Genomic DNA, 24,471 nt, shown 5'->3' with positions numbered 1-24,471 from the left:
CCACGAACTGCTGTTTATTGCTTGATAACATGTGCAATGTGTTTAATATGGTCTAGTTACTCATGAAAAAAGCATACAGTCAGGGCAGAAAAGGATTCAATAAGTGGCAGTAAAACCACAGCAGTGAGCTGCCTTTCAGCTTGAGCCCAGCATACTGTACTGTATATTCCTAAGGAGGCCAGGTGAAAAATATTCTTCTCTCTAAGGAGTTAACAACCCACTGAAAGTCTCATGCTTGAATGGAGTCCTTTGTGTTTGCCTGGCTGGCTGCAACGCAATAGGGGGTTTCACAGTCCCTTCTTCCCTGCTTGTTTTTAATGTGGGCCTGAGGCACTGCCTGTTCACCTGCTAAGTAAACATGTTCGCAGGATGCCGAGAATACTAGGATGCAGCCGGCTGTGTACATCAATTACTCTTCACCACTGAATCTGTGCTTCCGATCTTATTTCAGACATGTGCTTAGTAGCTGGCTTTTTACAGCCAGTGTACATGAGAGGGCACTTAGTTCTGCCTATTTTAAAAACTTTCAACTTTCAGCAAATGACATGTGGTGGATGATCCTTGGTCCCCAGCTACACCAGAAAATGAAAAACTACCATTGAGGTCTAAGTGTAAACAGTAGTTTTAATTGTGGATGATGGGTTTTACTCTGATAATAGGACTCAATAATGACCTTTCAGATATATAATGACCTTTTAGAAATAAGAATAAAACTTTATCACCTCAGTTTCTCAATAGGGGATGCTACTGGAGTCCTCTTAATGTATGATTTTTTTCATCAATGACTGCATGGCCAAGATCAGCACCAAATGCATAATAAAGTTTGCTTGTGGTACAATCGTAATTTGCCTGATCAATACTAATAACAAATCCATGTATATAAAAGGAATTAAGTGGGTGCTGCTTGAATGCTGCAAAAACAACCTCACCCCAAGCTGCCATAAAACCTATAAGAATACTGTGGCTATCAGTACACTAACTAGTGTCTATCATAATGCATATTGTGCCTGAGAGGTAAACAAACAAGCTTGTACTTAAAAGGACAATTATTAAAAGAAATGAAGCAAAACGCTATGCAAAATGATAATCAAAATAAATTCAAAGTCATTAATGCTGGGCAAACATTTGTACCAAAATCAAAATTGAATAGCAAAAGTTAAAGTCAAACTAATGTTAGCACAAGGTAAATTTCAGATAAATAAAATGCACACTAGCATTTTTTGTACCAGCACTGTTATAACATCACAGACAGCGTTGCCACAGATCATGTGACTATAAAAAAAACCTGTAAATAAAACTTTAGTACTCATAGGAAATCAAAATGTCATTGTGATAAATTAAAAACAGTAATTCAAGTTAATTTAACACCAGAAAATGTTTCAGAAATACCTAGAGTATCAAAACAATGTGATTAAAGATGTCTTCATCAGCAGTGTTACAGTAATATGTGGTAGAGCTACAGTTCTGTCAGGAATGCCATATGCAGGTCTGACATACCTGCCAAGAAGATAAACCTTGGCTGCTGTCTCAACAGAACTCAGATGTGTTACAGGATTCTAACCACCAACACCCACAACCTATTCACCGCAGAGTCTAATAGAATGTTCAGCAGATCATAAATGTTCGTACTAGGTTAAAGAGCAGATTGTTCCCCCACATATTGAACAATTAATGCTAGCTGATTTCACTTCTTCATGTATGTATTTACGTGAATATATACCATGACAATGTAATAATCTTCACTATAAGGTTGTCTTATTTTTACACTGATGTTTTCTACTGCATTGTTTTCCCCATATCACAGTATATTTGTTATTTCGTTCACAGTCAGTTGTTCTCTGTAACTGGGTGTAGCTGAATCTGTAGGCATTACAATACACTTTTTACACATGACAATCTTGAAGTCATTGTATAGATCAGTACTGAACATGACTGGTAGAAAACCAGTTACAGGCAATTACACTGAAGCATGAAGGCTACCAGGGAATGAATGAACAACTAATTTATAAAAGATTTAAGTGTGAGTAATTTTTGCTGCATGCTGAAAATAAGGAGTAGCTAGTAACATTTTAACATATGAGATGCCCACCAGTACAATCTCAATACAAACAGATCCTAGCATGCAATGAGTTTGGGTATTAACCAATGAAATTTAGAGTATGACATTACAAGTACGCCTTTAAAGGGCAACATTAGTATTTCTCAAGTAAAATTTATTGTTTTACCAATCATGGTACTGTTATTTGTAAAATGTGTTTTAAGTGAAGCATTTTTTATAAATTATAAAAAATACAATGCCTCCATTTTAAAATCCAAAAGGTAATGAGTCCAAGCATGAAAGAAAAGCCTTAAAACATTCAGAATGCATGCACTTCAATGTGGAAAAAGCTGTAATATCAGAAAAAAATGCACTTGTCTTGTCAGAGGCAACTGTTGTATGTAGATTTGTTTATGTAAACAAGAAAGTAAAAGGGTAGACCACCAGGTACCATATCAAGCTGCTTATCATGACATTGCCTTTCTACAAAAATGCTTTGAAAATACACATATCCAGGATATAAATAAAATGAAAAAACCTTTTGCAATTTCCATCAACTCCCTTATGGTAATCGGAATAATTTGTGGTTACCTCATTAGTTGTCAAGTCTCTGTAGCTTCAGGCTGCATATTTTCTTCACTTTGTCTTTTAAATTATGCATCTACCAAATGTGATTGAAGCAATCAGGAGGCTTATACTGAGATACAGGTGAACATGAACAGAACATAAAGAAAAAAGTACCAAAATCAATCTGAATGTAACATTTAAATATTCTACCATCAAAGTCTTACTAAAATTGTGTGTTAGCTTCTTCTGTCACTAAGAGGGCTGCCAAAATGAACAGCAGAAATTAGGTTAAGGGATAGATAAAAAAAGTCTAATTACTTGTGAGAAGTCTAAGGTACTAAGGTGCATTTCCCAAAAGCTTCATAATATTAAGTACTTTGTTATCTTGTACTTAAGAATTTTCATTAGCAAGCTTTTTAATTCCTTTGTTGTAAAGTGTTGCTTTTTCTTTACATATCACTATATGTCATTCTTTTTGAGCCCTTATATACATTTTTGACTAATATGTTAAATTAATTTTATCTTTTCATTGACATTTTAATGTATTTATTTTGTGCTTTTCTGCATTTTAATTGATTTTTTTTTACTTTTCTACATGTTTGGTGTGTCAATATACACTGATTAGCCACAACAGATAACAGATGAAGTGAATAACATTGATTATCTCATTACAATGGCACCTGCAAAGGGGTGGAATACATTAGGTAGCAAGCAAGGAGTGATTTTTACAAGGGTCAGATTGTAATGGCTAGATGACTGGGTCAGAGAATCTCCAAAACGACAGGTCTTGTGGGGTGCTCTTAGTATGCAGTCATTGGTACCTGCTAAAAGTGGTCCAAGGAAGGACAACTGGTGAACTGGCAACATGTTGATGGGTGCCCAAGGCTCATTGATGTGTATGTGGAATGATGGTTAGTCCATCTGGTCTGATCCTATAGAAGAGCTTACTTACTGCTGTCCATGAGAGAAAGATGTCATAACACACAATGCATCACAAGTTGCTGTATATGGGGCTGCATAGCTGCCAACTGTTCAGAGTGCCCATGCTATTGCACCTACAATGGCCATGTGAGCATCAGAACCGGACAATAGAGCAATGGAAGAAGGTAGCCTAGTCTGATGAATCACTTTTTCTTTTAGATTATATGGATGGCTGTGTGTGTCATTTTCCTAGGGAAGACATGGCAGCAAGATACATTATAGGAAGACAGCAAGCTGGCCAAGGCAGTGTAATGCTCTAGGCAATATTCTGCTGGGAAAACTTGGATCCTAGCACTAATGTGGATGTTACTTTGATAAATATTGCCGATCTAAAGATTGTTGCAGACCACGTACACCCTTTCATGGCAATGGTATTCCCTGATGGGAGTAGTCTCATTTATGCAGGATATTTTCTTCTGCCACTTTGTAAAAATGGCTGAGGAATGGTGTGACGATGCAGGTTCTGCTCCAAGCTCCCATCTTGCTTCTGGGAGCTCTGAACCCGACACCATCTGTAATGTCACTGATGAGCTAGACAGTGAGGCACAACAAAGAAGCAAGGGGACGGTGCAAAAAGTACAAAGTGCTTTTATTTTAAAAATCAACAGAATCAAAACAGTGTTCAAATAAATAGTGCAGTGATTTAAAAGTCTTCAAATAAATAATCCAATAAAAACAGGTGAAAGGTGGAGGTTAAAATCCAATAGAAAAAAAAAATCCTCTTAAAACCGAGGTTAAAACAATGGTTGGAAGCAGTCTTTTAAAACAAAGCCCGATGCATTCTTTTACTGGTGACTGACACGCAGCTGACCTTCTTTACTGTACTGGTTTGGTGGCCTTTCCAATCCCTGGCTCCGGTTCTGCTCACCCAGACTGAAACTTGGGGTCCCAGCGACCAGGACAGTCACGCTGGGGCCTCCACTTCCCAAATCCCCTACTCCTGCTGCCTTCGCTGCGGCTAGCCAACCTTCTCCCGGTCACTCCTGCTCTACACAAGCGCTCAGCAGGAGCAACCACTACCGTTGGCCCTCGGGTATCAGCCAAGCACCCAACTCGGGCTCGCCTCTCCCAGCTGCTTGCTAATAGCGCGAGTCTGCACTCATACTCTCTCTCTCTCTCTCTCTCCTGCTTCTCCATTAACCTCCTGTTCTTTTTTTTTTCCTTCCCCCTCTCATCCGCCTCATACGTCTATTATATGATCCAGGGATGTGGATCAGGTGTTGCAATCAGCAGCTCCTGGCAACAATTACGGATGCGAACGACTCCTCACCTGTGCACTTAAGTGAGGACCGTCCACATCACAAATCACCCAGGAACCACTCCAGCCACACTACCACGCCCCCTCTCTAAACTGTGAGGGCGGCGATTATTTATTTAAAAAGTGGCCTTTTTGACTTGAGCTGTGGACCTGCTACACCACAAATAGTCCAAGTCATGGAGGCCCCACCTCACTACTTACATGACTTATTATATTAGGTAGTTGCTGATTGGTGTAATATATATTTGACAACTAAAATAAGTGGAATTGACAGGCTGCTTTTCTGACATAGACACTGAGGAGAAGCCCAGCAAAGAAGTACGCTAAACTCATTTGTTATATATAGAATGACAAAGGCCTTTGGGAAGCTCTCGCAAAACTCACTGGATCTTTACCTGCATTGTTTGTTGCCTCATTCGTTATACTCTAAGATTGATTATTTTTGGTGAAATGTACCCCAATTGTTAAAAGCCTAATACACAAAACTTGAAAAATATCGTATGGTATGTGGCTTTCGCTCAACTCAAAATCATAAAACACGGAAGAACGAAGGCAGCACTGATCATTAGCAGTATCCACCAGCCTTCTGCTCAGGACATCTGTATCACATGTAGAGGATTATTTAAGACATCAGCAAATATGCGTAGTTGCCTTTTTCACTCTTCTCTTCTGACAAATGGCACAGTACCATTTAAATTTACACCAGTAGTTTTATAGACAGTTTCAATCCACAGATGATATGGTTAGTAAGCAGCCAATCACAATGATAAAACACAGTGTGTGTTTAATGTATATAGAGCCCTGTTTCCAAAAAATTGTGAAGCTGTATAAAATGTAAACAAAAAATAGAATATGCTGTCGTACAGTATTTGTGCAATTTCAAGATGCTGATAAATACTTCAGAACATTTTTAGCTCAAAAAAGGGATGTATTCTTAATTAACGGGCATTTTTTTTTTAATTTGTATGAAATGCTTTAGTCTAGAACACCATTTAAACACCATGCAGTCCATAACTGTGAAAAAATAATTTGGTGTGCAAAATTCCAAATCTATCTTTTAACCTGTAGTTGTAGCACTTAATTTTTTGGGTTACCTGTGAGATTTGCTCTTCAATGTATATCCTTTTGCATTAGTGTGTCAATGTCTAAAACTGTTCTAAAAATCATGGTAGACAAAAACATGTGCATAACACTAAAAATATTGTAACCATGGCGGACCAGACCTAAGAGAGAGAGTGAAAGAGATGGAAGCTGTATAAAACAATGGTTGGAAGCAGTCTTTTAAAACAAAGCCCGATGCATTCTTTTACTGGTGACTGACACGCAGCTGACCTTCTTTACTGTACTGGTTTGGTGGCCTTTCCAATCCCTGGCTCCGGTTCTGCTCACCCAGACTGAAACTTGGGGTCCCAGCGACCAGGACAGTCACGCTGGGGCCTCCACTTCCCAAATCCCCTACTCCTGCTGCCTTCGCTGCGGCTAGCCAACCTTCTCCCGGTCACTCCTGCTCTACACAAGCGCTCAGCAGGAGCAACCACTACCGTTGGCCCTCGGGTATCAGCCAAGCACCCAACTCGGGCTCGCCTCTCCCAGCTGCTTGCTAATAGCGCGAGTCTGCACTCATACTCTCTCTCTCTCTCTCTCTCCTGCTTCTCCATTAACCTCCAGTTCTTTTTTTTTCCTTCCCCCTCTCATCCGCCTCATACGTCTATTATATGATCCAGGGATGTGGATCAGGTGTTGCAATCAGCAGCTCCTGGCAACAATTACGGATGCGAACGACTCCTCACCTGTGCACTTAAGTGAGGACCGTCCACATCACAAATCACCCAGGAACCACTCCAGCCACACTACCACGCCCCCTCTCTAATTAACGGGCATTTTTTTTAAAATTTGTATGAAATGCTTTAGTCTAGAACACCATTTAAACACCATGCAGTCCACAACTGTGAAAAAATAATTTGGTGTGCAAAATTCTAAATCTATCTTTTAACCTGTAGTTGTAGCACTTAATTTTTTGGGTTACCTGTGAGATTTAGGAAGTGAGCACAGAGAGGAAATAGACATCAGTGCTTTTTTAAAGGGAGGCTTTAAAGAAATTGACCCTAGGTATAAGACAGGGTAAGGATCTGTCACTAGCTCAATACACACACAAATACCCTACATCTCTACAAGTATGTAGGGGAAGGCAGACACTGCATAGGGCTTTTATTAAGCTTTGTAAGTGTACCTTATCCCTTACAGCAATTTCCCCTCAGTATTAATAAAGTGTACCAAATACCAAACACAAGTAATTCACTCTAAGTCATCATTTCAAACTGGGGGCAAAACCCCATGAAGGGCCACCAGTAGTCACTTGGTAAGCCTCAGGCCTATGGGGTAGTGCAAATAGCTGCTTTGGAGGCCACTGCAGTCCTGATAAGGTTAAGATTTTGAGGGTGTTGGATTTTTTGTAAAAGAGAGCTTTGCAACAGATACAGTATATGCTCTCTTTGTCATTCCCTCCCTGCACTAGCAGTCTACACAGCATGCCTCTCTCTTTCCATCTCTTTCACTCTCTCTCTTAGGTCTGGTCCGCCATGGTTACAATATTTTTAGTGTTATGCACATGTTTTTGTCTACCATGATTTTTAGAACAGTTTTAGACATTGACACACTAATGCAAAAGGATATACAATGAAGAGCAAAGACATGTTAACAATCATTAATAATAATATAAAAGTATCCAACACCTGTGATTTGAGTGTTCCTTAATTTTAATCAACAGAAAATTATTGTTTTGAATATTTGCCCTTATTTAAAAAAATAAATACAGGAATTGGCTGAAGGCAGAATTGTGCTTACAGTTATCAAAACTGGAACTGACATGAAGAACCCCTGCGCCATGACGCAGGCCCACTTTGAATTGGAAACAGTTGTGTGTTGTTTTCCTCTTTTTTGACATGATGTTATATAATGTATAACTTGTGAGTTTCTACTTTTTGAGCTATAAATTCATATGTGAATGTGTAATTCTTCTAAATTAAAACCATAGGTGTTTTAAGCTTTCTAATTTCTATTCCATATCAAACCACACTGCTGTATTTAAATTAAAAAATGCTTCATTAAAATATCATTTGGCATCCACATAAAAAAATTACAGCACACACTCCCACACAAAATAACTATCTGTACTCCCTTGATAAAATCCACAAATTGGGGGGAGATAGTTTAAAGAAATATCACATTTAGTTGTGCTTAACAAGACCAGAGAACCTAAAAATTTAAGGGCAAAAAATTGAGGTACTCCAAAACATTTCAGGTTCTCAAGTTGATTTGCCAAGAAAAAACATTACATTTGATCATATATGTGTCAATAGTCTCCTATAGTTAAGCTTTTCTTTTGATTAATAGGTCTGCTATTCTCCAAAAACATTACGTGTGTGCAGTAACCAAGATCATGCATCACTTTGCATCATTAGGTTTATATCTTTGGGGGCTGATGGCCAATAGGGATTCTTGACTTAAACAAGTTTAGTTACCTCTGGCCATGATAACCAGAGGACACAAGACTCCAGAGGGGTGGCAGGAAGCCGAATAGATGTTGGCCAGTGAGGGGGCTGGAGGCATTAGTAACACTGTCAGACACCTAGAGAGCCAAGGTAATGCTCTTTTAAAGGAGCAGGTCAATAATAAACCTCCAACTCAATACAAAGCAGAACCAAGTTGCAGGGTGAAGTTAGGCCATGTTGTCCATGTAATATGTTCAGCATAGAGGCTGCTAGTGAGACCTAGCCTTGAAAAGCTAAACAGAATTCAGGGTGTGCACGAATGCCAAGGGCTGCTAGATGAAGTTCTTAGCCTGGATCTCTGTAGCCAAACAAAGTGCATTCCTGATCTAGAAAGTTACTTAATGGCTTTGGTTGAATATTGACTTGTTGAGCCCAGAGAAGGAAGGAGAGTTTGCAGTGAAGGAACCCTGATGGGAGCAAGAAGACAGAAAGAGAGAGATGAGGCGAGAGAGAGAGAGAATGCATTGGTTGTTAATGGACAGGTAAGAAACTGGTTGAACCACCCTTGTTAGAGAGGGCTTCATGACTTGTGGTACCAATACCATGCCAGATGGCTAGTGTTTTGTTTTCATTGCTGTCTACTGCTTTGTACTTTAAATTCTCCCATGTTTTATTGTAAAAAGAGACATGTAGATTTTGAATTTCTTTAGTCTTACTGTGATTATCAAATTACACTACCAGAGTGTCATTTTCTATTACAGTTGGTGAGGATTAAACATGAGTATTTATTTATTTGAGTACTGAGTTTGTATGGTGTTCAACAATTATGGACAAGCAATGAAATTGAATGTAGACTACTTTTGTTGTGTTTCAGCTAGGATTTTCCCCCTGGCTGGTCTTCAGATCCTTATTGGATGTCTTCCTTGTTCATTTTTGATTGTTTTTTTTTTTTGTATTAATTTTATTATTGTGTATTTGAATTGTTCTTTTTATTAGATAGTGTCTATGTATGTATGCCTCTGTTACATCCCTTGTGTTTTGTGGGTTATTTGCCAAAAAGTGGGGCCATCTGCCCATCATCACAGAGGACTACCTTTAGCCCTGTAAAGGCAGTGTCAATCCACAGTCCCTTATGATAAATTCAAACGCACTTGGGACTTCGTCAAAGATTTATTGAAATGTTTGACCTTTTTGCTCTGTTTTTGACTTTGCTTTCTGGATTTTGGGAGTTTTTGTATTGATTTTATTAAAAGCAAGTAACATTCCATACAATCAAATCAAGCTTAACAGAACTAAGTTTATCCCCCACATGATATCAGTTACCCACTGATTTAAAAGAGGTGGGCTAGGATTCTTCCAATTGAGCAAGATAAGTCTATGTGTTAGTAGTGAGGTAAAGGTAATTACAGTTTGTTTGTCCTTCTCCAGTTTAAGCCCACCTGGGCGTACACCAAACACAGCTGTTAATGGATTAGGAGTGATTGTGACACCAAACCTGTCTGATAAGCATTTAAAGATTTTGGTCCAGAATAGTTTTAATTTGATGCACGCCCAAAACATGTGGCCCAGTGTGGCTGGAGCTAGATTGCAACATTTGCAGGTTAGATCTTGTTCTGGAAACATTTTGGACAATTTTAAACAAGATAGACATCCTTGTTAAAAGATTTTAAGTTGAATAATTTTATGCTTTATGCATATGGAGCTAGAGTGAATTCTGTGCATGGCTGCCTTACTTACTCCTTGTTGAGTAAGAGATCCTTTTCCCACTGTACTCTGGAATCTTTGAAAGGAAGGGACTTTAAAATGTTTTTATATATTATAGAAATACTGTATGAGTCTTCAAGAATGATCAATATTTCTTCTGGAACAGAAATAGGTGGGAGGTGAGGAAAATTGGGCAGATTCCATTAAGCAAAATTTCTAATTTGAAAGTAGTGGAAAAATTGATTTGATGTGAAGTTAAATTTAAAGTGTAATTATTCATAGAATGCAAAAAATTATCAACTCTAAAAGGGAACTATTTTGAAGGTGATTATAGTTAATTTCGTTCATTATTAAATAAAAAGAGTTACAGACAGTCTAATTTTATTTTGTGTTAGACCTCATACATTGTCAATAACTGCCAGTATCCAAATCTAGCATCTCAGACATTTTGTTAAAGTTTACCTTGCATCCAGACATTTTTTGAAAATGATCAGTTACCTGTACCATACATTGAAGCAAGTTGCCAGAGATGAAGATATACATACAAGGAAACTTTTGTTCAGATCTTTCTCTCTGAATAAAACAAATCTCCATGCTGTTATTTTTACAGCAAAGGCAGATTCCATTTAGCAAAATTTCTAATTTGAAATTAGTGGAAAAATTGTCTATATATAAATCTCTAAATTATTTAATCCCGTGCATTTTCTAAGCATTAAAAACCATGTAAGTTTGAGAGGGTGAAAACAGGTGGTTATCGTGTAGAGGTGCAACAGATAAAAGCTTCTCTATCTTGAAGTCCTTCCTACATTGGTTCTATATTCTGAGTGAATGAAGGACAATTAGGTTGTAGTATATTGACGATAACTTGTATTTACTGGGGTACAAAACAAGGCATATAAAGAAATAGATTTTTTTTTCTATTGTAGATCAAGCTTGTGTGTGTTCATCTATTTTTGTCAATGTCCAGGTTTATATAGCTTGTATATCTGCCACCAGTAATAAAATTGAAAGTTAGGTAGTGCCATGCCACCTTCCACTTTAGGTTGTTGTAGGGTCACTGTTTGGATGTGTGGATGTTTCAGATTCCAAATAAATGAGGTTATGATTGAATCTGATTTCTTAAAAAATGATTTGTTATATGGGGATGATTTGGAAAAGAAAAAGAAGCTTGGGAAGGATATTCATCTTGACAGTGTTGATTCTCCCAGCTAAATTGAGATGGAGGGTTGACCATCTATGCATGTCTTGTTTTTCATGCAGACAGCAATTTGTTTTTTGAAAAAGAGCTTTATATTTACTTGTGATGTTTACCCCTACATATTTAAACTGATCTGCGATGATAAAAGGGAAGGTGTCCAATCTGATGTTGTGTTCTACAGAGTTCACTGGAAAGAGCACATTTTTATTATAATTAATTTTGAGTCCAGATATCTTTTGAAATTCTGCCAGTGCTGTTAGGAATGCAAGTATGGAATGCTGTGGGTCTGATATATATACTGTAGTACCATATTATCTGCATATAGTGATATTCTCTGTTCAAGTCCTTCTCTGATAATGGATTTTGGGACTTGTTTGCTTGAAGCACCTTGTGCTTTCATTTCAGACACCTTTTTGCATTTTGTGCTCCATAGAGTTAACTTTTCTTCAGAGCATTTTTTGTAAAAGTAAATATTTATAAAGATCCTGTGTTTTTGCCCTTGATGCTAGCTGGGTTTTGAATGATCCCAACCATGGGTAGTCTTGAGTAATTATTGTGAAATTGGTGCTTTGGGACTCTAAAGCTTATAAGAAACTCCATATGAGTACTGAGAGTGAATGGTAATTTATGACCTTTTACATCAGAAAATAATTGGAAGAATCTGAGTAGGAGTAGGTCAACATACAGAGACAGGAATGTCACCCTGAGGATATCGGATGACCTGTGAGTTTTGAAGTAAAGAAGTTCTGAGAATGAGTGGGTTACTGGGCAAAAACATAATGTAAGATATTTGAAAATTATTTTCTCTTACCTTTCTCACCAAATATCCACCTCTTATATAGGCTTGTTGTGAAGAATATGGGGGCCTGTGTTACAGACATTAGAAAGTCAGTGATAGCCAGGTTGATGATAAACATGTTGGCTGGTGTGCGCAGACTGCGACATCTAAAAGAGATAATCATGGCTTTAAACTTTTATTTCCAGGTTTTCTGTCAAATTCTGACAAATCATTTGAGCTTAGATCTTTAATAACCTTCATAAATCTCTGCAGCTTTCTCAATGATGTAAAATAGTAGGCAGAATACACAGTATTTAGTAGACACATCATGGAAGTTACTGAAAGAGTAAAAAATTTAACAATATTGTCATTGAAAGATAGATAGATAGATAGATAGATAGATAGATAGATAGATAGATAGATAGATAGATAGATAGATAGATAGATAGATAGATAGATAGATACTTTATTACTCCCAAGGAGAAATTCATATAATCCAGCAGCATCATACTGATACAAAAAACAAAAAAACAATATTAAATTAAAGAGTAATAAAAATGCATGTAAAAACAGACAATAACTTTGAATAATGTTAGCATTTACTCCCTCGGGTGGAATTGAAGATTCACATAGTGTGGGGGAGGAACGATCTCCTCAGTCTGTCACTGAAGCTACTCCTCTGCCTGGAGATGACACTGTTCAGTGGATGCAGTGGATTCTTCATGATTGACAGGAGTTTGTTTAGTGCCCGTCGCTCTGTTACAGATGTTAAACTGTCCAGCTTCATTCCTACAATAGAGCCTGCCTTCCTAACAAGTTTGTCCAGGCGTGAGACGTCCTTTTTTATGCTGCCTCCCCAGCACACCACTGTGTAGAAGAGGGCACATGCTACAACCGTCTGGTAGAACATCTGCACCATCTTATTGCAGATGTTGAAGGACGCCAACCTTCTAAGAAAGTATAGTCGGCTCTGACCTTTCTTACACAGAGCATCAGTATTGGCAGTCCAGTCCAATTTGTCATCTAGCTGCACTCCCAGGTATTTATAGGTCTGTAAAAGAATGGTCTTTAAGGTGTTGTTCCTTGTGTCACCAACATTGTGCCATAAATAAATGAACAAGTAGTGTGACAGTGATCAACTCCAAGATAATTATATCTTTGGTCGCCACTATGCAATAGCCATTTTTACCTTGAAATACTCCTCACCCTGATAGGGTGCATCTATAATGTGTTAATGCAGCATGTCTTGATTGTCACAACTGCAAATGAACTACAAAATTTTATTCAAGACACGTTGAAATGCATGTCCCTGTGTATTATAGCCTTTTCTCTATGGCCTTTTTAGGCAAATAAGAATAATTTTTGCCACTGCTTATTAGGTGCATTCGCATATAATATGAAAAGACCCTACTGTTATTGCCCTATCTGTCTGTCTGTCTATTTTTCTGTTTGTCAGTCGGTCATCATTAAGCAACTCGGCTCCAACTGAAGTAATCTTGTTGGAATTTCACACACTTATTCTTCTAGGAAATTTGTTGAGAATGTTGAGATCTTGACACAGCATGCTGTACAAGTTTTTGAAATCTCCCATTGCAAAGCTTTGGTGAACTTTTGAACTTGTCTATCTTAAAACTGTGAAACATTCTGCATGACTTCAGTTACAGATTTGTTTACTGTTTGAAATTTACCTTGAGAGGTGTTATACTTTGTACATTTTCCTTTTACTCATCTAACATCTGCCCCGAAGGCCAAATGAATCTCACAGAAAGCAAGTCAAATGCCTGGGGAAGCTCAAGTGTATAAGCCGAATCACTGCTACACCAGTTCACTACTCCTGCTGCTTGAGGTATGTTTACCTTGTCTAGAAATTGATGTAAGAGGAAATTATTTCTGTAAGCATCTCTCTGTAAACATAAAGTAAACAAATTTGTACTTAGTATTTACAGTACACTACACTCGTACATAGATACCCAAACATGCTTTTTAGGCCCAAGGGCCTAAAGTTCAGTGGATACTCATGAAAATGAAACAAGCTTAGGTGCACTGGTAAGTATTTTGGGACCCTGAAATATCATATTTTAAGCAAGACAGAAGCAATACAAAAGCCTCTGTAAAGTAGGACAGCTGATTTATGAATTATTCACTATGTCTTCTCTAGTTGTGTTAGCCTACAGTAAGGATATTAAACAGAGTTAATGCTGATGGCTAAAAAATTGTTGTGTATTAAGTTATTTTATTAATGGTAAGGATTTCTACAAAGGTTTTATGTAAACATTCAAACAAAGGAGATTAACACATTAAACACGTACCTAATATTTTTTGCATAATTCAAAAGTTTTCTTTGCTTTAGCATTTTTCAAGCTTTTTATAACCTTTATATAATACTGAAAACTACCACAAAGGTACCCAAAGAGGGAGTACTCTTGGACTATTTTGATTTATAAATATGAACTTTACCTACTGTAAATTTAATGTATATATAATTACTAAATATTCTTTTTCCATAATTTTTCTTACACAATACAATAAAATGTCATAGTCCTTAAATTTATAATACACCATTAAGTCATTACATACAAAGTTACCAAATCAGGCCAAAATACTTTAGAAAACATAAAACTAACAAAGAGATGCACAGACTTTCCTTCAGCTGTGCAACAAGAACACAAATGATCCTGCTCATGTTTGAAATGAGAAAATACTAATTTTAAAGGATAATTTTGGTTATTTCTTTACAATCATTGTATAGATTAATTTGTTGCATGAATTTGCATTCTAAAATGAAGCATATTTTATAAATTTAAAAAACTGATAGTTCTCTTCTATTTTATATTGAAGCTAAAGGGTACTATATTCCCAACCTGAAAAAAGCATTAAAATGTATCAAATATGTCAATTTTTTAAGAAAAAAAGTTATTGATCCGTGTCTTGAGATTGCACATATATTGCAAAACATGACACCCATGTTGTTTTAAGAATGAAAAAAGCAAACATTTTTGTGAGATTCAGCCATTTTAAAACACTGGTTGTGTGCTTCCCTTTGCTGCTTTTCCTGTACTGCAGCAGCTTTCAGGGCCAGGGGAGTAGATTCACCTCAGAAAGTCATCAACAAGTGTCGTTATTGACACTGTTGAAATGTTGATGCCCAGTTGTGAATTGCTGTCTCTATTTTGTAGACCGATAGACAGTAATTACTGATAAAAGTCACACAAGCACTCACATGTTTCCACCAAATGGAAGCTTGTTTCGTTATTTCGTAAAGGTATTGAGTGCAGCCGCCAGTATGATAATGCACACGTTTACTTTGGTGTTCAAGTGAGAGAAAGATTGAGCAGGCACATAGCATGCAATCAAGTGACAAGAAGTGAACAGACATTATGAGCATACATTTAGTTTTAATTATGTTGTTTAGTAAGTTTAATACACAAGTTTTAACATAAATAGAGTGGTATCACAGAGCTGCCATTTCACGCATCACCGTGCAAGGGTCTACATGAAGTTGGCACATGACTTGTGCGTGCATCTGTGTGTTGTTACAATCCATGGCAGAACATTAACACTGAAAAAACATAATTGCAGAAGTAAAAGTAGGATAATAAATAGAATATAGCTTAGCGAAGGGGGTGAGATGTCATAACTCCACCCATGATCCCCAATGCAAGTATACAAGCAAGCAAAAGACATATTCTTATCTTAACAAAATAGTACCAGGAATCTGTGATAAAATGTATTGTTTCCTATTTAATTTTATTGTCACAAGTATGCCTCAGAAACTTGGAAGGCATGTTGTTGTAAATGAAAATCTTTATTCATTTAAAACTTGGCATATTCTGTTAGTTTTAAAGCTTTTTTTTATGTTAGGACCTCGGTACCAACTAGTTCTTATATAAAATGTAAGAGCAGGCAAGTTACTGTTTAAAATTTGTAACATACACTTTAGAATATAATTTGAGTTGGACGATTAATATATACCAGTGGTTCTTAACCTGTGGGGTGGGCCCCCCTAGGGGGGAGCGAAGTAACAAAAAAGGGGGTGCGAAGATGTGAAAAAAAAAAAAACAAGAATCAAAAATATGAAAAAAAAATCTGTTGAAACCAAAACAAATTAACTTAAACTACATTCTGATACTACAGTAGAACAATAAATATACAGTTAGATAAATGTTGATAAAAGTTAAGTAGGTATAATAAAATATGCATCTACATTTCAAAAAACTGTTATGTAAACTTGGGTCACAAATACTTAAAGGTTGAGAAACGCTGATATATACCATGACTTGAAAAATACCAAACTTTTCAATATTTTAATTAAACATTGCATTCAAAAAATAAAAAATAAGAATGGGTTTTACAAATACTTCTTATATAAGTGCTATTACATGCCCAAAACATTATTGTTTAGTGCTACAGAATTGCTCATGTACAACTAACTGTTTTACCGCACAGCTTATGAGTTTCAGATGCCATTGCTCTGTATTTTGCATGTTATCCAAATTCAGAGCCGCACTGTTCTTTCAGGTTTAGTGAGGGCAGTTTCAGCAAAAACAGCGCACTGGTGACTGTGATTTTTGTGGTCACTTGTCAGGAAGGAAGGCTGCCCAATTCATGCTATTGAAGAGCTTGTATTGAGAGGTTTTACTATTAGTGTTTTCTGATTGAATGCAGAACCTGTATAGGTTATTGTGTCTTTCCCCAGTTGGTAGCTCTTCTCATACAATATGCTAATCCCAAAGAAAATTATGTTGTATAAATTATGTAGCATGTTCTATCTAGTCAATGAATGAAGTTAAAGAGTTGTGTTCAGTATCCTATAAATATAAACAAGCATTGTCATTTGGATGAATAATGGAGTGTTATTCTAAGTCTGGAATTTGGTTCTGCTACTTTTGTGGGGAGTGGGGGCTTGATGTCTTACTCTAAAATCAACCGTACAGCCAAATAATCTGCACATTGTAATAATTCAGTATTTTATCATTTATCAGCAAATTTCCAGACCTGCTCTTCATCATGGTCTGAAGCAACTCATCAATTTTACCTTGAGTCTTCAACAGAGATTTTAACTCTTCTTCAGGTATTTCAACATTTAACAATAGCACATCAGTCATTTTTACATCATGTGAGTTGGAATTTGCTGTCTATGAAAGCTATTGAGCCACATCAAACCTATTTGGGCTAGCACTGTTATTTTTAATATGACTTCTGTTACAAAATTGTTTAACAAACAGAAATGTAATAACTGACTCTTTAAAGTTCCTAAAAATGTAAAGCTCTTTCAAATCAGTTAACTAAGTCCCCAAATGTACCTGAATGTTAAGCCATGTATACATTTTCTAAATTGGAAGTCATTGTACTCCATCTGCCTATTTTCTGAAGTTGCTTTTTCTATTACAACATTATGAAAAGTTATGAGAAATGATTTCTATCTATAAACACTGTGATCATAAAGATAACACGTATATTTTAATTAGGCAACCACCATTCATATATTTAGATAATAGAGGTCAAAGACAATATTGGAGACAACATACCTGCTAAATGCATATATAACAAGTAAATTTCCCAGAATGCCTGTGATGCCCACTGCAAGAATCACAGCTCCAATGGTATAGTGAGCATGGTCTGGAACATCAACTGTAGGGAAGAGTCGTGGACCTGCAGTCAATAATGTTTCCTCCTGAGGCAAAGCAAAGACATTTAAATTAAATTAATTTAAGGTGTTCACATTAGAAACTGGAAAGCTATGAGGGGGTATGTTTATATGTACAACCTCTCAAATCTTGCGTACAGGAATCAGAAACAATAGTATGTATAGGTGGATGGGTCTGCTTTATGTTTTTCACTTTAAAAATGATATATCAATCCATTTCCAGCTCACCATATTAATACAGTATTCAACCTATGTGTTTTTGTACACATTCTTGGCCAATCATTACCACTGACCCTTCCTAACACTTTGAAATACAGTACAATATTGGTCATCTGCCTCCCTATTTTCTGCTGTCTTTTTCTGGGGACTAAAATTACACTGATTTTATTAATGGTTTACTAACTGCCATACATGTAAGTATAGAAAACATAGAAAATCTGTGATCTACTGAAATTTATCATTATGAATATACATTTGTTCATTGTGTCCTGTAGCCAAATTTGTTTAAATTGCGATTGTTTGTGTGTTGAGCAGTAGGTAGTGTTAGGGAATTTGCACGTTCTTACTGAGTCTGTGTATGTTTTCCTCTGTACCCTCCTATACTTCTGCCACATCCCCAAAAAGGAGCAGATTATATTAATGGGTGAGTAATTTCAATTTGCTCTGTATGAGCGTAAGTGTGGGTTTGTGTATGAGTGGAGCCAGCAATTGACTGGCTGCCTGTCTAGTATTGTTTACTACCTTGTGGTGATAGTTTCTTGTGTCCTCACGACCATGAATTGGATTAAGAGGAGAATGAAAAATGAGAATGCAATGTTATGTTCTCATTCTCGAGCCGCCACCTTATCGTGGTGGAGGGTTTTGTGTGTCCCAATGATCCTAGGAACTTTGTTGTCAGGGGCTTCATGCCACTGGTAGGGTCACCCAAGGCAAACTGCTCCTAGGTGAGGGACGAGACGAAGAGCGGTTCAGAAAACCTACCATGAAGAATAAAAACTTTGGACAGTGTTTTCCCTCGCCCGGACGTGGGTCACCAGGGCCCCCCTCTGTAGCCAGGCCTGGAGGTGGGGCTTGATGGCGAGCGTCTGGTGGCCAGGCCTGCACCCATGGGGCTCGGCCGGGCACAGCCCAAAGAGACAAGTGGGTCCCCCTTCCCATGGGCTCACCACTTGTAGGAGGGACCAAGGAGGTTGGGTGCAGTGTGAGTTGGGTGGTAGCCAAAGGCAGGGACCTTGGCAGTCTGATCCTCAGCTACAGAAGCTGGCTCTTGGGACGTGGAATGTCACCTCTCTGAAGAAGAGGGAGCCTGAGCTAGTGCGCGAGGTTGAGAGGTTCCGGCTAGATATACTCACCTCGACGCACAGCGTGGACTCTGGAACCAATCTCTTTGAGAGGGGCTGGACTCTCTACCACTCTGGAGTTGCCCCCAGGGAGAGGTGTAGACATACATATTGCCCCCCGACTTGGAGCCTGTTCATTGGGGTTCACCCCGGTAGACGAAAGAGTAGCCTCCCTCCACCTTCGAGTGGGGGACAGGTCCTAATTGTTGTTTGCGCATATGCGCTGAACAGCAGTCTGGAGTACCTACCCTTTTTGGAGTCCCTGGAGGGGGTGCTAGAGGGCACACCTTCTGGGGACTCCCTCATTCTGCTGGGAGACTTCAATGCTCACGTGGGCAATGACAGTGAGACCTGGAAGAGCGTGATCGGCAGGAATGGCCACCTGATCTGAACCCGAGCGGTGTTTTGTTATTGGAATGTGCTTGTCACGGATTGTCCATAACGAACACCATGATCAAGCATAAGGGTGTCCATATGTGCATCTGGCACCAGGACACCCTAGGCCTCAGTTCGATGGTCGACTTCGTGGTCATGTCATCGGACTTGCAGCCACATGTCTTGGACACTTGGGTGAAGAGAGGTGTGGAGCTGTCAACTGATCACCACCTGGTGGTGAGTTGGCTTCAATAGTGGGGGAGGATGCCGGTCAGGCCTGGTAGGCCCAAATGTATTTTGAGAGTCTGCTGGGAACGTCTGGCAGAGACCCCTGTCAGAAGTAGCTTCAACTCCCACCTCCGGCACAACTTTGACCACGACTCGAGGGAGGTGGGCGACATTGAGTCTGAATGGGCCATGTTCTGTGCCTCTATTGTTGAGGCGGCTGACCAGAGCTGGGGCCGTAAGGTGGTCGGTGCCTGTCATGGTTGCAATCCCTGAACCCATTGGTGGATACCAGCAGCGAGGGATGCCATCAAGCTGAAGAAGCAGTCCTACAGGATCTTTTTGGCCTGTGGGACTCCGGAGGCAGCTAATAGGTACCGGCAGGCCAAGCGGAATGCAGCATCGGTGGTTGCTGAGGCAAAAACTCGGGTATATGAGGAGTTTGGGGAGGCCATGGAAAACAACTTCCGGACGGCTTCAAGGAGATTCTAGTCCACCATCCAGCATCTCAGGAGGGGAAGGCAGTGCAGTGTCAACACTGTGTATGGTGGGGATGGTGCGCTGCTGACCTCGACTCGGGACGTTGTGGGTTGGTGGGGGGAGTACTTTGAAGACCTCCTCAATCCCACTAACATGCCTTCCAATGAATCTGGGGACTCGGAGGTCGCCGAGGTGGTCAAAAAACTCCTTGTTGGAAGGGCCCCGGGGGTGGATGAGATACGCCCAGGAATTCCTCAAGGCTCTGGATGTTGTAGGGCTGTCTTGGTTGACACAGTTCTTCAACATCGTATGGACATCAGGGACAGTGCCTCTGGATTGGCAAACCGGGGTGGTGGTCTCCCTCTTTAAGAAAGGGGAACAAAGGGTGTGTTCCAGCTACAGAGGGATCGCACTCCTCAGCCTCCCTGGAAAAGTCTATTCGGGGGTCCTGGAGAGGAATGTCTGTCAGATAGTCGATCTTTGGATTCAGGAGAAACAGTGTGGTTTTCGTCCTAGTCGCAGAACAGTGGACCAGCTCTACACCCTTAGCAGGGTCCTGGAGGGTGCATGGGAGTTTGCCCAACCAGTCCACATGTGTTGGAAAAGGCGTTCAACTGTGTCCCTCGGGGAATCCTGTGGGGGGGTGCTCCGAGAATATGGGGTACCAGACACCCTGATAAGGTCTGTTTGGTCCTTGTACAACTGATGTCAGAGCTTGGTCCGCATTGCTGGCAGTAAGTCGAACCCGTTTCCAGTGAGAGTTGGACTCCGCCAGGGCTGCCCTTTGTAACCAATTCTGTTCATAACTTTTATGGACAGAATTTCTAGGTGCAGCCAGGGCATTGAGGGGGTCCGGTTTGGTGGGCTCAGAATTGGGTCACTGCTTTTTGCAGATGATGTTGTCCTGTTTGCTTCATCAGGCTGTGATCTTCAGCTCTCACTGGATCAGTTTGCAGCTGAGTGTGAAGCGGCTGGGATGGGAATCAGCACCATGGTCCTCAGCCGGAAAAGGGTGGAGTGCCCTCTCAGGGTTGGGAGCGAGATTCTGCCCCAAGTGGAGGAGTTCAAGTATCTCGGGGTCTTGTTCACGAGTGAGGGAAGAATGGGGCGGGAGATTGACAGGCAGATCGGTTCGGCGTCCACAGTGATGCATGTTCTGCATCGGTCTGTTGTGGTGAAAAAGCAGCTGAGCCGAAAGGCAAAGCTCTCAGTTTACCGGTCGATCTACGTTCCTACTCTCACCTATGGAAATGAGCTGTGGGTAGTGACCAAAAGAACGAAATCGTGAATACAAGTGGCTGAAATAAGTTTCCTCTGCAGGGTGTCTGGGTTTTCTCTTAAAGATCGGATGAGAAGCTCAATCATCCGGAAGGAGCTCAGAGTAGAGCCACTGCTCCTCCGCATCGAGAGGAGTCAGATGAGGTGGCTCTGGCATCTGATCAGGATTCCTCCTGGACGCCTCCCTGGGAGGAGGCCCCAGTGAAGACTCAGGACATGCTGGAGGAACTATGTCTCTCGGCTGGCCTGGGAACGCCTAGGAATTCCCCCGGAAGAACTAGTAGAAGTGGCTGGGGAGAGGGAGGTCTGGGCATCTCTGCTCAAGCTGCTGCCCCCACGACCTGATCTCAGATAAGCGGAAGAGGATGGATGGATGGTATGTTACCAAAAACAATGCTATCTACCTCCTTTTAGGTGGCTGCCAGGAACCATCTTGTAGTTTAGTGTCATAATTGTAGGAGGCCAAAAGAATAGAGCTTTGACAATGTTGTGTTTTTTTTTTTCTTTGTTTCCTTTCCACCAACATCTGAGTTATCTCCGCATCTCTTGCATTTTTGACCACCTCTGAGATGTTGCCATTACAATGGTAGAAAATTAAAGTGATTTTGAACTATTTCAAGCCAGGTTCATCCATATACAGTATAACAAAAGCAATCCAGGATAGTTCCATCTTCCAGTAGAAAGGTGCCTAAAGGGTCACACTTAGTTAAACACAATGTGTAAGCAGTTATGTTGCATTCTCACAGCATGCAGCTCAGTAGGACAGAGGGTTGACGCAACAGGAGGAATACATCTTCAGCAAGGCTACAAGTCAGTCATGGAGTCATGCTGCTATCCTGCAAAAAGGAATTGATTTTTCACTTAATCACTGAAGCGAGTGACCTGGAAATTGCAAGCTGTCTATAAAGGCCAGTAGGGAAAATGAAGAAAAAAAAATCCGAGACCTGGGTTGGTTTCTTAAATTGCTGATAAATTTTACATTGTTTAAAATGCCCTTCATACTTCATTTGAATTTTGCCTTCCAGAGGTTGTTAGATTGTGAGGACTTTGACAAGCAGAAAATGGACATCATACACGAAAATATTAACTGATAGTGTTTGTGCCCTGAATACCTGTTTAGAACATTGCATAATAAAGAATAACATATGCATATTTCTTATCATATCATCTGCCTTCACTTTCCATGTTTCTTTATAAGTGACATGCCAAAGCCTTGGTTGCAATTTACCCAATATGCCATTAAACATATGACCACATAATTAAATTTATGATCCAATCAGGTATCATCACTATGCTCTTATTGACTCTGACTACAGCATTATTATGTGACTGACCTATTCTAGTCAAATGTCTTGGTACACTATGACCGCATTGTTACATGACCTGTGTATTATATTGTTTTGGCTGTAATTATACATGGACTGGTTCTCCTAACTGCATTTATGGCAGTTAACTACAATATACTTGAAAGACATGCTGTGATATTATGCAAAATGATGCAAATGATGTTAACAACGTTATCTAATCAAGAAATTCATTCTAGTCAGAGTGACCAGCTATATAATAAGTGTGCTCTGACTTATCTACTGCAGTGAAGTTGCCTTACTGATTAGCCTCTGTGATACAGTCATCAAATAAAATATTCTAACTTACTAAGAATTTAACCAGCAGCTCCCAAAATCTGCATGTCAAGTTACAAAACCATGGTGTATGCCTGGAATCCTGAAGCTTACTGAACACTTTCAAATGAGGGTTAAATGAATATGGGAGTGTTTACTGGGGTTCTAGGGCAGGGAAAGGTTGGTAGTGTTAGCAGTTTCTTTCTGTCTTTCTAAACGGGGCAGATATTAGATGAATGGAAAATGTTTTCTTTTTGGTGAATTGATTTTTTGTAGAGACACTAATAACATTTAAATGATCTTGTCCTGAGATGTTTTCCAATTGATTCTTGTAAATGGCTTTATAAAGAAATACATCATTGATTTTTGTTCCTTTTTTAAGCATAAATCATTAATGGATTTGTTCTCTGTTGTTGGAAATTTAAAATGAACAGCTTCTCTCTGGAGCAGAGAGGTCAAGTCAGAGATCATTCTTGTCAGTTTAGGGTTTAACTCATTAGCTGTCGATTACAATATGTACATTTTAGGGTAATTGTGTACACCCTTAAACTTGTATATCTTGCTCTTCATGTCTTCCTTAACATTTCTTTGGTTACTTGCTAAATGTTTCTTCTGTTCAAGGGAGACTTTTCATAGAAGACTAGCAGTTTGTCTCCCTGTATTGGACTGGAGCCCCATGCCTTATAACGCAGTTTGCAGTACCCTATACAGGATTTTATACTTTAAGCTATTTTATGTCACTGCAAGTTAAACTGGAAATCAAAAGATTTGAAATGACCTTATATTTTTGCTGATGAAAAAAACAACATGGTAGACATTTTTTTATAAAATATTACTAATTGAGAGATGGGTTTAAAGGACATTATTAGAAAATAATTTTAATGTGCAGATGAGCCTGGACAGACTGAATGACAAGTGTGATGCTTTCAATTTAATGTGAACTGATCTCAGTGATACATGTCTGACTTGTCATGCTACAATCTTGTTATTCTGAGCTGCTCTCATGAATATGATTATTGTTTTTATTATATTTGTAAATGTGTTTTTCAGCTTTGTAGGAGAATTACGCTATTCATAAATAATTGAACTGAAATTACTTTTTACAAAAGTCAGAGATTTAGGAAAAAAACTTATTAGTCATTGTATTGTTCATAGTATAAGAGATTTTATCTTAATATCAGATAACTGATTTTTAAAAAGCCATTTTTCAGTTACTTTCCTTTCCCATAGATGTCACTCTATTGTTTAAAATTCTTTTCATATAGGCAGTGTTGTCTCAACATTAGGGGCAAGTGGAATACTGCCCCCTATTACCATAAAATGTCAATGTTTGCAAAAATTAAATATGTAATACCCTCACCCAGTAATTTAATTTGTTAAAATGCTTATTACCAAACTGAACTTAGTCATCGTAATATTTTTTTTTTTTAATTTCCATGATATGCTCAATGCAAATTTTTACCTACAAAAGCATTACCAGCCAGCTTTCATG

At 38.9% G+C, this 24,471-nt stretch overlaps 1 protein-coding gene across 6 annotated transcripts in view; it reads right to left on the bottom strand.

Annotated features, from left to right (window-relative positions):
* The window catches only part of opn4a (opsin 4a (melanopsin)), a 147,385-nt gene that overhangs the window by 41,633 nt on the left and 81,281 nt on the right, over window positions 1-24,471 (bottom strand). For all 6 annotated transcript variants that reach the window (XM_039768401.1, XM_039768426.1, XM_039768418.1 and 3 more), the window contains exons 2-3: window positions 17,544-17,689; window positions 12,049-12,182 (exon numbers count right to left, since the gene is read on the bottom strand). In XM_039768401.1, the coding sequence (XP_039624335.1) occupies window positions 12,049-12,182; window positions 17,544-17,689 (280 nt within the window). The remainder of the gene's footprint in view (window positions 1-12,048; window positions 12,183-17,543; window positions 17,690-24,471) is intronic.

This window comes from Polypterus senegalus, chromosome 1 (assembly GCF_016835505.1).
Source record: "Polypterus senegalus isolate Bchr_013 chromosome 1, ASM1683550v1, whole genome shotgun sequence".
Taxonomy (NCBI): Eukaryota; Metazoa; Chordata; class Cladistia; order Polypteriformes; family Polypteridae; genus Polypterus; species Polypterus senegalus.
Note: the sequence above shows the minus strand (reverse complement) of the source record. Positions and strands in the feature narration are given on the sequence as shown.